The 17,496-nt window shown below is 41.0% G+C and overlaps 2 protein-coding genes across 3 annotated transcripts in view; one reads left to right on the top strand and one right to left on the bottom strand.

Moving 5' to 3' along the window:
- The window catches only part of CDH23 (cadherin related 23), a 726,582-nt gene that overhangs the window by 609,733 nt on the left and 99,353 nt on the right, over positions 1 to 17,496 (top strand). The gene's annotated exons all lie outside the window — the stretch shown is intronic.
- VSIR (V-set immunoregulatory receptor) overlaps positions 1 to 17,496 on the bottom strand; it is a 34,555-nt gene that overhangs the window by 11,889 nt on the left and 5,170 nt on the right. Inside the window, exons 2-4 of one of the 2 annotated variants that reach the window (XM_070752206.1) lie at positions 9,653 to 10,111; positions 8,072 to 8,122; positions 1,242 to 1,349 (exon numbers count right to left, since the gene is read on the bottom strand). In XM_070752206.1, coding sequence (XP_070608307.1) covers positions 1,242 to 1,349; positions 8,072 to 8,122; positions 9,653 to 10,111 — 618 coding nt within the window. The remainder of the gene's footprint in view (positions 1 to 1,241; positions 1,350 to 8,071; positions 8,123 to 9,652; positions 10,112 to 17,496) is intronic. The other variant, XM_070752207.1, reaches the window with a different exon arrangement.

Genomic DNA, 17,496 nt, shown 5'->3' with positions numbered 1-17,496 from the left:
ACAGACCGATTGATGTCTGGAATGTGTTGAAGTACAAGAGAGCAGAGAAATAAATGGAATTGCTTTATTCATGAAATGATGCATTTAATGAGAGTTATTTCTAATTACTAAACTTCTACCAGAAACCAGAACAGTGTGAATGAGTAATTATAGAATAGTGGGCAATCTGTGGACTTCAACTCCCAGAATTCACTTGGGGAAAAGGAATCCTCAATCTGAGTACTGTATTGCATTGGCAGTTCTGTGTTAGCAAAAACTTCAGAAGAGAAGGATTTAGGGGTAGTGATTTCTGACAGTCTCAAAATGGGTGAGCAGTGTGGTCAGGCAGTAGGAAAAGCAAGTAGGATGCTTGGCTGCATAGCTAGAGGTATAACAAGCAGGAAGAGGGAGATTGTGATCCCCTTATATAGAGCGCTGGTGAGACCACATTTGGAATACTGTGTTCAGTTCTGGAGACCTCACCTACAAAAAGATATTGACAAAATTGAACTGGTCCAAAGACGGGCTACAAGAATGGTGGAAGGTCTTAAGCATAAAACGTATCAGGAAAGACTTAATGAACTCAATCTGTATAGTCTGGAGGACAGAAGGAAAAGGGGTGACATGATCGAAACATTTAAATATGTTAAAGGGTTAAATAAGGTTCAAGAGGGAAGTGTTTTTAATAGGAAAGTGAACACAAGAACAAGGGGACACAATCTGAAGTTAGTTGGGGGAAAGATCAAAAGCAACGTGAGGAAATATTATTTCACTGAAAAAGTAGTAGATCCTTGGAACAAACTTCCAGCAGACGTGGTTGGTAAATCCACAGTAACTGAATTTAAACATGCCTGGGATAAACATATATCCATCCTAAGATAAAATACAGAAAATAGTATAAGGGCAGACTAGATGGACCATGAGGTCTTTTTCTGCCGTCAGTCTATGTTTCTATGTTTCTAATTCCCGAGCCAGCCTTCTCCTTCTGCCTACAGTATATTAAAACAATTGGTGGGGGAAGAAATAAAGGAAGAATCCACCCAAAAATCATTTCTCACCAGCGGAACATATAACCTCCCACTAGAGATCCTAACACTTCCCTCTTCAATTTTCATATGAGATGAGCAGCAGTACAAATATGATAAACAAAATGTCATTCATGTAACAACACATGCATTAAATGGGAGGAAAGGCAGTACTATCTCTTTATGTGGAATACTGAAATAAAGTATCAAGGTAGGGGCAAAAAACCAGATACTTACGCCTGTTATTAATTATTTGCCTCTGCTTGTAAATAAGGAGTAGGATGAGAGGGAAACATAGAATGCCTATAATGCAAGCCACTGTTGCAATTGTGACTGCTGTGGTATCTGAAAAAAAATAAAAAACCACAATACAGAAATAACAAAGGAAGCACATTTTTCTACACATTGGCCTCATTTTCTGAGTTACAGTTATTGACCGAGTCTTCCGCTTTCTCTGCTAATTTATAACTGTAATTTCAAGGGAATCCCATAAAATAAAACAGATCTCGTTGTAAAATTTGATTTATATATCCAATGAATGAGAAGAAGCCATTCTAACAGGGAAAAGGAATCAGAGACTCTAGACGTTTTAGAATACAATCGGCATAGCCAATATTGAAAGCTAATGGGATGAGCCTGAATGCATTTAGCCCCCCTCTACAACTGATTGGCAAAACCTGATTTATTTGGGTCTTTGAGTCAGTTTTGACTCCTGACACTTACATGAACAAGTCCCTGAGGTTTTCTTCACAAAGTTTTTTGGAAGTGGTTTATCTTGTCTTTTTCTTTAGTATTAAGATGTTATTAGGCCCAAAGCCACCCAGCTAGCTTCACGCTTAAAGCAGGATTAGAACTCATAGTCTCTCATTTTCTACTCTACAGAAAACTTGTTCTTAAAATATTTTGGAAAATACATCACATTACCTCTCACTTGCTAAGTGAGCATTTTAATTTCCCTTCACTTGTTTATTTTTCGAACAAAAATAAATATTTTCACATTTCAGTGTGCATTTTTATTTAAATGGAAACTAATTTAAAGATCCTCAGGTAATAATGACCGCTGTTTATATGGCAGAAATGTAATTAACAAATAATAATAATAATAATAATAATAATAATAATAATAATAATAATAATAATTTATTAGATTTGTATGCCGCCCCTTTCCAAAGACTCGGGGCGGCTCCCAACAATAATAAAACAGTGTGACAATATAAACAAATCTAATATTAAAAAACATCTAAAAACCCCTCATTTAAAAAACCATGCAACACACACATTCCATACATAAAACTATAAAAAGCCTGGGGGAGATGTCATTCTTGATGTGGATATACTGAAATAATTTCCACCTATTGTTAATCTACAATTATTAGATCTATTATTATTATTATTATTATTGTTGTTGTTGTTTTAAATAATAAGCTTGGGGCAGAACTCAGAAGTCTTTGATGTAGCTTCTTATGTTTGGAGGTAAACATTATTTTAAAATTATTTTTAGGTTTTAAACTTAAAGTGCAATTAGTGCAAATAATTTACTCAAATACAGCCTATGATTGTTTCACTAACTGTATTTAAATTTAACTGCAGATTAGCATTTTACATTGTGGTAAATTTAAAATGGAAATATACTTGACTCTGGAAGGAGAAGGAAGGGAAACCTACCAAGTGTGACCTGAATGAGTTCTTATAATGCTAAATTTCTGCCCACTGTAGAAACCAGTATAAGTCAGAAGGTTTGAAAGAAACAAGGTGACATCTTTTATTTGTTTACATCCACCACATACCTATAATGGACAATTTCTCTCAATACTGCACATTAGCCTCCAAAGAGAAACCAGTTAATGTAGATTAAAATCTAATTCTAGTCTTCCTATGGAGTCAGTTTCTTGATCTGTTCTCTTTCATAGAGTGATCAAGTAGATCACAGAAATGTATACCTCTTTAGGTGTATAAGTGTATAAAACTTTGTATGTGCAGTTGCTACCCCATGTCATGTCCCCACGGCCTTGCCAGCCCCCGCAGCCAAACCATGTCCTCCCACCGGCTGTCCAAGATGAAACAGAACCCTGAGGCGGCCCTCAATGAAGTCGAGCTTCACACACACGGTCAGGGGTGGGCTGCTAGTCAGAACGCTAAATTGGGCTCACCGCTGCGGCTCGTGAGTGGTTGTGGGACCAGTGCGATTTTGCTTCTGCACCTGTGGAGGTAGCAAAATCGCGCATGGAGACGCAGGTGCGCATGTGTTTCTGCAAGGGTTTTTTTGCTTCCATGCATGCCAAAACACGGACATACCTGTGACTCCATGTGCGATTTTGCTATCTCTACAGGTACAGAAGCAAAAACGTGCTGGCCCCACAAGCACTCGGGAGCTGCGGTGGCGAGCCCAATTTAGCATTCCGGCTGGAAGCCCACCCCTGACCCGGTGTGTGAAGCTCAACTTCATTGAGGGTCGCGTCAGGGTTCTGTTTCATCTTGGACAGCTGGTGGGAGGACATGGTTTGGCTGTCGGGGGTGGCAAGGCCATGGGGACATGACATGGGGTAGCAACTGCACACACAAAGTTTTATACACTTATAAAGAGGTATACATTTTTGTGATCTACTTGATCACTCTATGAAAGAGAACAGATCAAGAAACTGACTCCATAGGAAGACTAGAATTAGATTTTAATCTACATTAACTGGTTTCTCTTTGGAGGCTAATTTGCAGTATTGAGAGAAATTGTCCATTATAGGTATGTGATGGATGTAAACAAATAAAAGATGTATAGACGAAACCAAGGGACAGAGTTCAAAGAAGTTTAAAATAACTTTTACTAAGATGGACTATTATTTATTTATTTATTTATTTATTATTTGGATTTGTATGCCGCCCCTCTCCGAAAACTCGGGGCGGCTCACAACAAGTGAAAAGACAATCCAATACATTAATCCAATTACTTAAAATATTATAAATTTAAGAAAAACCCCTATACTAACATACACACACACAAGCATACCATATATAAATTCAACGTGCCCAGGGGAAGATGTTTAGTTTCCCCATGCCTGACGGCAAAGGTGGGTTTTGAGGAGTTTACGGAAGGCAGGAAGAGTAGGGGCAGTTCTGATCTCCGGGGGGAGTTGGTTCCAGAGAGTCGGTGCCGCCACAGAGAAGGCTCTCCCCCTGGGGCCCGCCAACCGGCATTGTTTAGTTGATGGGACCCGGAGGAGGCCCACTCTGTGGGACCTAATCGGTCGCTGGGATTCGTGCGGCAGAAGGCGGTCTCGGAGATATTCTGGTCCAGTGCCATGAAGGGCTTTAAAGATCATAACCAACACTTTGAATTGTGACCGGAAACTGATCGGCAGCCAATGCAGGCTGCGGAGTGATGGTGAAACATGGGCATACCTGGGTAAGCCCATGACTGCTCTCGCAGCTGCATTCTGCACGATCTGAAGTTTCCGAACACTTTTCAAAGGTAGCCCCATGTAGAGAGCATTACAGTAGTCGAACCTCGAGGTGATGAGGGCATGAGTGACTGTGAGCAATGAGTCCCGGTCCAGGTAGGGCCGCAACTGGTGCACCAGGCGAACCTGGGCAAACGCCCCCCTCGCCACAGCTGAAAGATGGTTCTCTAATGTGAGCTGTGGATCGAGGAGGACGCCCAAGTTGCGGACCCTCTCTGAGGGGGTCAGTAATTCCACCCCCAGGGTAATGGACGGACAGATGGGATTGTCCTTGGGAGGCAAAACCCACAGCCACTCTGTCTTATCCGGGTTGAGCTTGAGTCTGTTGACACCCATCCAGGCCCCAACAGCCTCCAGGCACCGGCACATCACTTCCACCGCTTCGTTGACTGGGCATGGGGTGGAGATGTAAAGCTGGGTATCATCCGCATATTGATGATACCTCACCCCATGTCCTTGGATGATCTCACCCAGCGGTTTCATGTAGATGTATAGAAGAATATTGTTAAATCTGACTCTGCTAACTGTACCCACACTTCTTACCCTCCCGTGATTCTAAGGAGGTGACTGTCTAAGTTAGCGTTTCTCTGCCAGGCTTAGCAACATGAAGACTTATGGACGTCAACTATGATGGCTGGGGAATTCTGGGAACTTGAAGTCTTCAAGTTACCAAGATTGAGAAACACTAGCCTATGTTATTTCTTCCTCTCCTCAGATTGTTTTCAGGCCAATCCACATTTTCTTTCCACTTCCAGCCACCAATAACATTGAACAGAATCAACAATAACAACTTTATTGTTGTTCATGCCCTCAGCACCTCGAGGTTCGATTACTGCAACGCTCTCTACATGGGGCTACCTTTGAAAAGTGTTCAGAAACTTCAGATCGTGCAGAACGCAGCCGGGAGAGCCATCGTGGGGTTTCCAAGATTCGCCCACGTTTCTTCAACACTCCGTGGCTTGCATTGGCTGCCAATCAGTTTCCGGTTACAATTCAAAGTGTTGGTTATGACCTTTAAAGCCCTACATGGCAGTGGACCAGAGTACCTTCGGAACCGCCTGCTACCGCACAAATCCCAGTTGGCCTTCTCCGGGTCCCGTCAACTAAACAATGTCGTTTGGCGGGCCCCAGGGGAAGACCCTTCTCTGTGGTGGCCCCGGCCCTCTGGAACCAACTCCCCCTGGAGATTAGAACTGCAGCATACAAATCTAATAAATAATAATAATAATAATAACAACAACAACAACAACAACTTTATTCTGCTAATGGTCTCTTCATTATCTCTGTAATAACTCTTTCAAAGATCTCCACACACTTTTTTAAAAAGCCTTTCAGGTAGACTCACTAGGGATGATCTTCCTGTCCTGAAAATATAATTATTGTTGTCTAGATCATAAATATCTGTAAAAGGATATTTTATTCTGTCCTCATTTATCAATATACAAATAGGAAAAATATTTAAAATCTTGTTTTAACCTTCCTACATCTAATATTCTTTTTTTTAAAAAAATATTTCATTTTACAGCTTTATTATTCTACTGTTATTGTATTTGAAGGTATCCATTATAACTTGGGCCGACAACAATAAACTTTACTTAATTTCTATTCCAAGGATTCCCAGTGCTAAACATGGCAGATTTGCAAATCAGCCCCTCCTAGAAAAAAAATTAATTCCCTTTGAGAATGTGTAATAAGCTCAATTGCTCCATTGAGTCTCCCACTTTGTCTTTGGATTAAATTTGAGGGGGGAAAAATACTACTTCTGTTTTAATTAAGAAAGAACATTAACAATACATAAGTAACAAGTGTTCGGAAACTTCAGATCGTGCAGAATGCGGCCACGAGAGCTATCGTGGGGCTTCCAAGATCTGCCCACGTTTTGCCAACACTCCGTGGCCTGCATTGGTTGCCGATCAGTTTCCGGTCACAATTCAAAGTGTTGGTAATGACCTACAAAGCTCTACATGGCATCGGACCAGAATACCTGCGGGATCGCCTTCTGCCACATGAATCCCAGTGGCCAATCAGGTTCCACAGAGTTGGCCTTCTCCGGGTCCCGTCAACTAAACAATGCCGTCTGGCAGGACCCAGGGGAAAAGCCTTCTCTGTGGCAGCCCCGGCCCTCTGGAATCAACTCCCCCCGGAGATTCGAATTGCCCCTACTCTTCCCGCCTTCCGCAAGATGTTGAAGACCTATCTATGTCGCGAGGGATGGGGGGGAATAACTATCTGTTCCCCCCTACCAGCTTTTTTTCCTGGCTGTAATACATGAGAATGGTGTGATTGTGCAGTAATAATTGTTTTTAATATCTATGGGTTTTAAATTTCGTTTTTTAACTTATATTGGATTTGTACTCTGTGAACTGTATTGTTGATGTTGTGAGCCGCCCCGAGTCTTCGGAGAAGGGCGGCATACAAATCTAATAAATAGATAGATAGATAGATAGATAGATAGATAGATAGATAGATAGATACATACACAAACAAACAAACAAACAAACAAAAGTAATTCAGACTGCTGAGCTCTGATCCCTGTTGACATTAAATATCGTCATCTTACATTAGATGTGGATCAGCAGTGGGTTGCTCTCGATTTGGCCTGGTTCTTGGAATAGGTAGCACTGGTGGCAGGAGGTGCCGCCCACCCACCCGGGACACTCAGCCCATCTGCCTGGGATGCTTCTGCACATGCGCAGAAACGTCGTGTGTGCAAACCACTAGTAAAGGGTTTTTAGAACCCACTACTGATGTGAATTATTCTGGTGTAGAAGCTCCCAACACTCCGCAGTCTGCATTGGTTGCCGATCAGTTTCCGGTCACAATTCAAAGTGTTGGTTATGACCTATAAAGCCCTTCATGGCACCGGGCCAGGTTATCTCCGGGACCGCCTTCTGCTGCACGAATCCCAGCGACCAGTTAGGTCCCACAGAGTTGGCCTTCTCCGGGTCCCGTCAACTAAACAATGTCGGTTGGCGGGGCCCAGAGGAAGAGCCTTCTCTGTGGTGGCCCCGACCCTCTGGAACCAACTCCCCCCAGAGATTAGAATAGCCCCCACCCTCCTTGCCTTTCGTAAGCTCCTCAAAACCCACCTCTACCGTCAGGCATAGGGGAACTACGATAATCTTTCCCCCTAGGCTTCTACAATTTATGCATGGTATGTTTGTATGTATGATTGGTTTTGTAACAAGAGTTTTTAGCTGTTTTAGTATTGGATTTTTATATTCTGTTTTTGTCACTGTTGTTAGCCGCCCCGAGTCCACGGAGAGGGGCGACATACAAATCCAATAAATGAATGAATAAATAAATAAATATTAAATATGAAGAATGAGATAGAAAAGAAGATGGAGATTCATAAGGAATGTAAGGCTTGGAAATCATTGTAAATAGGAAGATAATTTAAGTGTATAAGATGAACAGCTTCAAAATTGGGGGAAATAAATAGGAGATTAGACAGTGTGAAACTGGGAGTTCATATAAGGAGATAGGTACAAGAACAAAAGATTAAACTCCAAAACCTTTAGCTAGAATGTCAAATTTCGGGGATTTCTACTTGAAAAAATAATCAGCTTCTTGGGTAAAAAATGCAATTATAAGTATATGGTAAAGCAGTCTTACTTTCCGTATCATTGTCAGAATAAAATGTACAGTTTGGAGATGACGCATTTGCTGTAAATTAAAAAAAGAAAACAGTAGTAAAAAGTTAGTTTCTTGGATGGCATATTAAATAAATAATAAATAAAATTCTCATTCTTTAATAAATCTTTACAAACCCATTTAATTATATTCATTGTAATATTCCTATCCCAGACAAAGCTGTTAGGGCATATCTCACTTAGTTGGAAACATAATTCAAAGAGATGTACATCAGAGGGCTGTGCTACAAACCATGTAAATGGATCTGTTCCTTTTAATCTCATACATTACATTATTATTTTAACTTTACAAATGTAAAGATTGCAAATAGAAATCATCATCTTCAAAGAAAAAGTTAGGTGGTGGGGGGGAGATACAACCAGAACTAGAAAAGAAATATACTTTTTTCCACTGTCAATGGAATAATCTGGTTTAAATCAAACTGATTTAAAATAATAGCATGTGATTTAGTCAAGGAATTCTGTGTATTTTTAAGCATCCTATTATATTTTTAAAAATTCTGCTTTTCTTTAAATTGTACTCAGTTTTGGTTATTGACCATAATAATATAATTATTATAACTTCCCTTAACTGGACTGGGAAATTTGATAATAATAATTTCTAGAAAAACATATTCCTATTTTGCTACTGGTACATTCTAATTCTTCACTACTCAAAAAGAAATGTACATTTCATTTTTAAAAGTTGCATGTTGAATAAAGGTGACTAAAGTGACTTTATAATGTTATTGGTATATAAATTTAATAAATAAATAAATCAAAACATAAAGGAACAATTTGATCTGATATTTTTCAGATCAATTCTCTTCAGAAAATGGGATATGGATCATAATTTCAAAACAACAGATGCCTAAAATCCTACTTATTTTCCCCAATTAATCAGCGACGGTGGCGCAGTGGTTAGAGTGCAGTACTGCAGGCCACTTCAGCTGACTGCCGGCTGTCTGAAATTTGGCAGTTCGAATCTCAACAGGCTCAAGGTTGACTCAGCCTTCCATCCTTCTGAGGTTGGTAAAATGAGGACCCAAATTGTTAGGAACAATATGCTGACTCTATAAACTGCTTAGAGAGTCCTGCAAAGCATTATAAAGCCATATATAATGCTAAGTGTTATTGCTATTAAGTTATATCATCAAGTTCCAGATCGAGGGGAAAATGTTTCTCACCTCTGTGCAGCAACTTTTTAAAAACTGTAAGAAAGGGAAGCTATTTTAATTATTACTAAATCTGTTTTATACAGAAAGGAAAGAGACTGTCCCCTATAACTCCATCTTATTTATTTGTTTGTTTGTTTATTTATTTAGCTATTTATTTAGTTATTTAGTTATTTATTAGATTTGTATGCCGCCCCTCTCCGTAGACTCGGGGTGGCTAACAACAATAATAAAACAGCATATGACAAATCTAATATTTAAAATAACTAAATAACTAAATCTTAAAACATTCGTTGAGACCAATTCATCTTGCATTGTAGACATTCCTAGGGTAATGTGAGAAATACAGATATTTAAATTTAACTACATCTGATTTACGCATGTTATACCTTTCTGTATACGAAGTTCCATGAAACCAAAAGATTGGTGCAATATATGCTGCTTGTTCTTTTCTTTCTTAGTCTCTATGACATAACAACAGTAGTATCCTCTGTCTTGTAGACTAAGATTTGCTATAGTGACATGGAAAGTGTCGTGATGGTTTGAAAAAAATTCCAATCCATGATAGTTGACTTGATGGCCATGGGGATATTTCTCAGCAGTGACATTCCCATGAAGTTGCCTATGGTGTATCTCAGCTTCGTGATGAAGTTGCTTAGCAGTGATGTTGTGGATGTGCTGTCTTTGGGAACAGCTCTGGTCTTCTTTGTTACTGAAGTACCAAATGGTGAAGATATCATGGTGTTTGGCGAGAACTCCACTGATTTTACAAGTCAAAGTGAGATTTTGACCTTCGGGACACACATAGAGCGAATAAGGGGTAACGGTTTCGAAAGTTGCAGAATATACTGTGTAGAGAAGAAAACAGAATGTCAGAGTTATATCAAATAAGGCAATACTGTTCAAATAAATTTGACTTCATCCTAGCTTGTTTTGAGTGAAATAATTATAACCATTGAACCATCCTACTTTCTGTGCTCTTAATATTCTATTTTAGCTTAATCATAGCTTTTTTGAAAGGGGGCAGTCACTTTTTAAATACTAGTGGGGGAAATCATTTACTTGGCATTTTTGATCTCATAAACTCTAGTTGTATCATTTATTTATTTATTTATTTATTTAGTTAGTTAGTTAGTTAGTTAGTTAGTTAGTTAGTTAGTTAGTTAGTTAGTTAGTTAGTTAGTCCGATACACAATGAGGGTTTTAGTGGGTATATATCTATATATACATAGTAAAATACATGATGAAGGTTATAGAGGAGATACTCATAGTAAAATATATCTAAGAAATAATAGAAAAGAAGATATAGTAATAGAACATATCAATGAAAGAATAGAAGAAGAGATAATAGAATAGAATAGAATAGAATTTTTATTGGCCAAGTGTGATTGGACACACAAGGAATTTGTCTTGGTGCATATGCTCTCAGCGTACATAAAATAAAATATACATTTGTCAAGAATCATGTGGTACAATACTTAATGATTGTCATAGGGGTCAAATAAGCAACGAAGAAGCAATATTAATAAAAATCTTAGGATATAAGCAACAAGTTACAGTCATACAATATAATAGAAGAAAGGTATAGGAGATATAGGAGAGCAATAGGACAGGGGACGGAAGGCACTCTAGTGCCCTTACTGACCTCTTAGGAATCTGGATAGGTCAACCCGTAGATAATCTAAGGGTAAAGTGTTGGGGGTTTGGGGATGACACTATGGAGTCTGGTAATGAGTTCCATGCTTCGACAACTCGGTTACTGAAGTCATATTTCTTTACACACAATTCAGTGCATGCAATCAAATATGAACAAAAAGGAAGAGGTTGATCAAGAGGAGCATACTGCTATTCAAACAAAATATTCTGGGCAGGATTTACCACTTCCACTTGTAGAAATGCTGAATATGTACTATACATTTCAAAATCGCCTTCTTGTATATCTGTATACGGTTTTCTTCCTTTTTTTGTCTCTTCATATAAACCATCTCACCCAGTCCCTGCCTAAATACCATACTCTTATCTCATCACAGGAGGTCATATAGCTGAAAAGCATCTGTTAATGTTGTATGTTCTTTCTCTCTCTGTGTGTGTGTCTCACTGTAATTTTTATTCAGATTATCATAGAATAAAACACAAATGAAAATAAAGTTAATGGGGAAATGGAGAAGGAAAAGAAAAGGGGAAGAGGGGTATAGGATAAAGAGTGAAACGAAAAAAACATTTACTTCCATTTTTTTGCAGCTCCGTAAAATACAAAATAGACCTACAACTTTTTACTCTCACATCCTTAGTAAATACTAGTCATATCTATGATGACAAATTAATTAATTAATCGAAGGGGGAAAAATCTGTCTCTAGCGCAAAGACTAGAAGTCAGAAACAAAACTAGATAGATTTTTTTCTCTGATTAACACTTTGCCTCTAATCCTTTTTTTTTTAAAGTGCAGTGTGCATCTGCTAAATTAAAAGTTAAAAACTGAGGCTTGACAAACAAATAACAAAAATTTGCACACTACAATTTACAGGCATGAATGAGATGAATAATTGAAACTGTGTTCAAGGAGGATCAGAAGACTGTTACATAGTTTTATCTTCCTTAATGTATACAGATTTAGAACTGCCAACTGATTCCTATTTTTGCAGTTGATTAGGGATGAAAAGTAGGTCTCAGTAATAACAGTGGATTATTTTAACAATCGGAAAAAAGGACATTAGAAAAATATTTTGTTCAAATTAAATCAATACAGCCCTCCTTCACAATCCCACTGGGGCTTCTGCCCTCCTTGAGCCCTGCTGCCTCCTCCTTTTCCTCCCACTTCTTTTCTACTTCTCATCCTCCTTTCTTCCTCCTCTTCCTCTTTCTCCTTCTCTTCTTCCTCCCCTTCCTCCTCCTTTCTTTCTCTTCCTCCTCCACCGGTATCCAAATGACCCCCCCCCCTCACACTTCCTCTCCCTCTGGAGAAGGAAGAGGAGGAAAGGAATCCCGCAACCAACACCTCTGCCCCCTTCCCAAAGCCCCTTCCTTCCTTCCTTTCCCAAGCTGAGCCAGCGCTGCCCTGCGGCCCTCCAGAAGACACAGCTGGGGAAAAGCGATCACCTTCTTCCCAACCCTGCATGCCAGCGAAGGCGAGCGAGCGAACTTGCAGGGGATAACAGTGGAGGAACCGGAGGATGGGAGGCAGTCATTTGTACGCCGGTGGAGGAGGAAGAGAAAGAAAGGAGGAGGGGGACGGGGAAGAGGAGAAGGAGAAGGGGAGGAAGAGGACAGGAAATGAATCCCATAACCAACCCCTCCTCCCCAAAGTTCCTTCCTTCCTTCCCCAAACTGTGCCAGGAAGAGGTTGGAGGAGTTGGTTGCAGGATTCCTTTCCTTCTCTTCCTTCTTCTCTTCCTCCCCGTCTCCTCCTCCTTTCTTTGTCTTTCTCCTCCACCAGAGTCCAAACAACTGCCCCCACCCCGTCCTTCTGGATCTGTCCTGGCTGCCACCGGGATTTCCCCTTTGCTTGTCTTAACACTGATCGTTCAGATCCATTTGTAGAAAGTCTGTGCCCTTCTCCTTAACTTTCTGCCACTTCCACCTCCACTCTTTTCCCGCTAGGACCCAAGCTAACTTGGCATTCTGCCCTTGGCATTGGTTAGTGCTTCCTGTCCAGAAGGGAATAACCCCCACCTTGCACCCTCCCGCTCTCGCCTCCGTGCAACACCTACTGCTAGCGTGGTGGTCAGCGAGCCTGCATTGCCTGCTGGCGCCCTCCTCCTCCACCCGGCTCTTCCCACCCTGCCCTACGGGCATCCTTCTAGTTCCTCACATGGGCCAGGAGAGCTCTGAGCTCTGGTCCCACGCCAAGCACAGCTGCTGGTGGGGTTTCCCCTCAGCCTGGCTTCCACACAGGCCAGGTGGGAGGGACTGAAAAATCCTGCTATTAAAGGGCCTCCAAAGCCAAGGGAGGGGGGGGAGAGACTTGGCCATGCAGTTTGGAAGGGGGGGTGTTGCGCAGCAGAACTAGGTCTGGGGGGGGGCAGCGCTGTTATCCCGAACTGCATGGCATTCATTCTGCCTCCTCCTCCTCCTTCTCCCTGACCTCTTGCACACACCCTCATCTCCGGCAGCTGCGCTCCCTCCCACCAATTGAGAAGCCTTTTCAATTTTTTTGACCTCTTGTTTGTTCCATGGGGAGCGGGATCAATAGGAGGAGCAGGGAGGAGGAGAGTGCACGTCTCTCCTCCTCACTTCCGCTCCTCCTTTTGCCGCTTCTTCTTCCAATTAAGACAGTTCTCGAGCCTGTGGGGGGGGTTAGTGGGGAGTTTGTTGCCCCGCATGTATGTGTGTGTGTGCCGCCGCTGTCCATTGGGGAATCCCAGCAGCAGTCATGAGGCAGGGGAATCCCTGAGAGTGCATGCACCCGGGTTCATAAGTGAAAAATGGTTTGAGAGTAGAGGCAAAAAAATCTTAAACACCTGGTTCGTATCTCGAAAAGTTCGTCAGTAGAGGCATTCGTAAGTAGAGGTACCACTGTATATAGATCTGCCAATGTGAAAGCTCTCCTATGAGATGGAACCAGGCAATGGTAAACAAATATATAATAAAGGGAGGGTATGAACACTCATTATTGTATAAATGTGGTATGTTGTTTCTATTTCTTTGTAAATCTAAAATTCTTAGCCTGATTTCACTCCAGACTTCATCTAAACCTAGTATATCTAGAGAGATTGAGGGAGTATTAGTTGGACATTTTTCTCATATCCACAAATTTATTTAAGCCAATATTTTGATCAGGAGAATTGCAAGTGAACTCAAATGAAATACAGTGTTCCCTCGATTTTCGCGGGTTCGAACTTCGCGAAAAGTCTATACCACGGTTTTTCAAAAATATTAATAAAAAAATACTTTGAAATTTTTTCCCCTATACCACAGTTTTCCCCGCCTGATGACGTCATATGTCAATGCCAAACATTCATCCGCCTTTAATAAATATATATTTTAATAAACTTTAAGAAATAAATATGGTGAGTAATAATCTAAGGGGTTGCTAAGGGAATGAGAAATCACAATTTAGGGGTTTAAAGTGTTAAGGGAAAGCTTGTGATACTGTTCATAGCCAAAAATAGTGTATTTATTTCCGCATCTCTACTTCGCGGAAATTCGACTTTCGCGGGCGGTCTTGGAACCCATCCCCTGCGAAAAATGAGGGAACACTGTACAGCTAAAGTTCAACATTAGCTTGAACAGCTTTCAATGCACAAATATGTAAGCGCAATCCTGTGTCCCATATACTAAGACTCCACACTTTTTAGAACTAACATTCAATAGGTGCAGCTCCGCCAGTGTTGCACCTATGTTTTGAAAAGTTATAAAGGTTTCCTTCTGTACACTAGCAATGGCTGTTGAATCAGGGCAAAATAGGAACTATATTCACCCTTATATTTAGCTGCCAAAATCGCACTTTCATTCATTCTTTTAAAACCATTTTTTAAAAAGCATATGGCCTTTGTCAACAACTTCTTAAACACTTTTTTTTATAAATTGTGAGAAGTCTGTTGATGTTAACAACCTTATATGTTTTCATTAAAAGAAGTACATACTGTTCTCCTTTTCGGTCTGAGGTAAGTGATGCTGTTATTAATATGAGTGTCTTTTTAAACAAGGTGGAGCTAATCCCATATTTGTTGTTAGTTGCAACGTCGTGTCCAACCCATCGCGACCCCTTGGACAACATTCCTCCAGGGCCTTCCTGTCCTCTACCATCCTCCAATGTCCACTTAAGCTCACGCTTGCTTCTTCAGTGACTCCATCCAGCCACCTCATTCTCTGTCGTCCCTGTCTTCTTTTGCCCTCAATCTTTCCCAGCCTTAGGCTCTTCTCCATTTATTTATTTATTCATTTATTTGTTTGTTTGTTTGTTTATTTATTAGATTTGTATGCCGCCCCTCTCCGAAGACTCGGGGCGGCTAACAACAATGAAAAGACAATGAAAACAAATCTAATATTAAAAAATAATCTAAAAAACCCCAATTTAAAGAACCACTCATACATACAAGCATACCATCTGTAAATTCTATAAGCCTAGGGGGAAGTGAAATTTCAATTCCCCCATGCCTGATGGCAGAGGTGGGTTTTAAGGAGCTTGCGAAAGGCAAGGAGGGTGGGGTCAACTCTGATATCTGGGGGCAGCTGGTTCCAGAGGGTCGGGGCCGCCACAGAGAAGGCTCTTCTCCTGGGTCCCACCAAACGACATTGCTTAGTCGATGGGACCTGGAGAAGGCCAACTCTGTGGGACCTAACCGGTTGCTGGGATTCGTGCGGCAGAAGGCGGTCCCAGAGATATTCTGGTCCGATGCCATGAAGGGCTTTATAGGTCATAACCAACACTTTGAATTGTGACCGGAAATTGATCGGCAACCAATGCAGACTGCGGAGTGTTGGTGTATTTCCTTCTCATTAGGTGGCCAAAGTATTTGAGTTTCATCTTCAGGATTTGGCCTTCTAAAGAGCAGTCAGGGTTGATCTCCTCTAGGACTGACCAGTTTGATCGACTTCACACAACAAAATAGGGCAATGAGGAATATTTAGCAAGTGATCTATTGCATTCTTCTCTGTAAATCTTCAATGAACTTATGGGACCTTTTCAAGCAGATAGTATTAGTAATTCTTCATGTTTCAAAGGTCTGGTAGAGGAGACTGCTGAGGAATTTAGGATAAGGCAATGTAAGTTATTTAATCCTCTTGCAACCCATCTTCAGATCTTTAATTTTGTGGGTATTTATAACTGCCATACCCATTGATTTTAAAATATTACTACAGTATTTGTTCCATCACTGGATATGCTGTTGGCCTCCTAAGTGAAAGTTTAATTCTTAAACAGATTGGATTAGATTAGATTTATTGGATTTATATGCCGCCCCTCTCCGCAGACTGGGGGCGGCTCACAAGAATGGTAAAAAAACAGTACATAGTAACAAAATCTAAATTACAGTTTTAGATTAAAAAGTCCAAAAAAGAAACCCCAATATGTAAAAAACCCCAACACACAATCGAATCATACACAAAGACTACATGGGCAAGGGGGAGATGTTTCAATTCCCCCATGCCTGATGGCAGAGGTGGGTTTTAAGGAGTTTACGAAAGGCAAGAGGGTGGGGGCAATCCTAATCTCTGGGGGGAGCTGGTTCCAGAGGGTCAGAGCCACCACAGAGAAGGCTCTTCCCCTGGATCCCGCCAGACAACATTGTTTAGTCGGCGGGACCCTGGAGAAGGCCAACTCTGTGTGACCTAACCAGTCGCTGGGATTCGTGCGGAAGAAGGCGGTCTCGCAACTATCCTGGTCCGATGCCATGAAGAGCTTTATAGGTATAACCAACACTTTGAATTGTGAACTTAAACTGATCGGCAGCCCATGCAGACTGCAGTGTTGGAATAACATGGGCATACTTAGAGAAGCCCATGATTGCTCTCGCAGTTGCATTCTTCACGATCTGAAGTTTCCGAACACTCTTCAAAGGTAGCCCCATGTAGAGAGCATTACAGTAGTCGAGCCTCGAGATGATGAGGGCATGAGTGACTGTGAGCAGTCACTCCCAGTCTAAATAGGGCCGCAAAAAAGATATTGCAGTTCTCCAGATCTTCCTTCCCTTTTTTTCCACAGTTCCCACATTCATCCAATAGTGGCCTATATCAGGGGTCCCCAAACCTCCAGTCCAGTGGGCCAGCACTGGTCTGCAGCATGCCAGCAACTGGTCCACACAAACAAATGAAGCCCCATCCATGGTATGCAGGCAACATGCAAAACTACACCCTTCCAGTCCATGGAAAAACCTTTCTCCATGGAACTGGTTCCTGGTAACCATAAGATTGGAGACCACTGGCCTATATTGTTCACCTATTTTTCTATAACAAAATCTCATATTGTAAGAACTTATGTTTAATTTCCCACTAGGTAATTATTATATATTCGTGATTCATGAAACAAATGCCTTTCTCTAAAAGATCTTCTGGTTCATTTGACTACAAAACAAGAAAAGAGACTGAATATGTTTTTTCACCTCACACAAGTTCCTTACCTTTATTTTCTGAATTTAGGTACACTACTTTCTATCTACTAAGTTTTCTATCTACTGTACTACGTTTTCCAACAAACTCAAACTCAACCCAGATAAGACGGAGTGGCTGTGGGTTTTGCCTCCCAAGGACAATTCCATCTGTCCGTCCATTACCCTGGGGGGGAATTATTGACCC

Source organism: Erythrolamprus reginae, chromosome 5 (genome assembly GCF_031021105.1).
Source record: "Erythrolamprus reginae isolate rEryReg1 chromosome 5, rEryReg1.hap1, whole genome shotgun sequence".
Lineage (NCBI taxonomy): Eukaryota > Metazoa > Chordata > Lepidosauria > Squamata > Dipsadidae > Erythrolamprus > Erythrolamprus reginae.
Note: the sequence above shows the minus strand (reverse complement) of the source record. Positions and strands in the feature narration are given on the sequence as shown.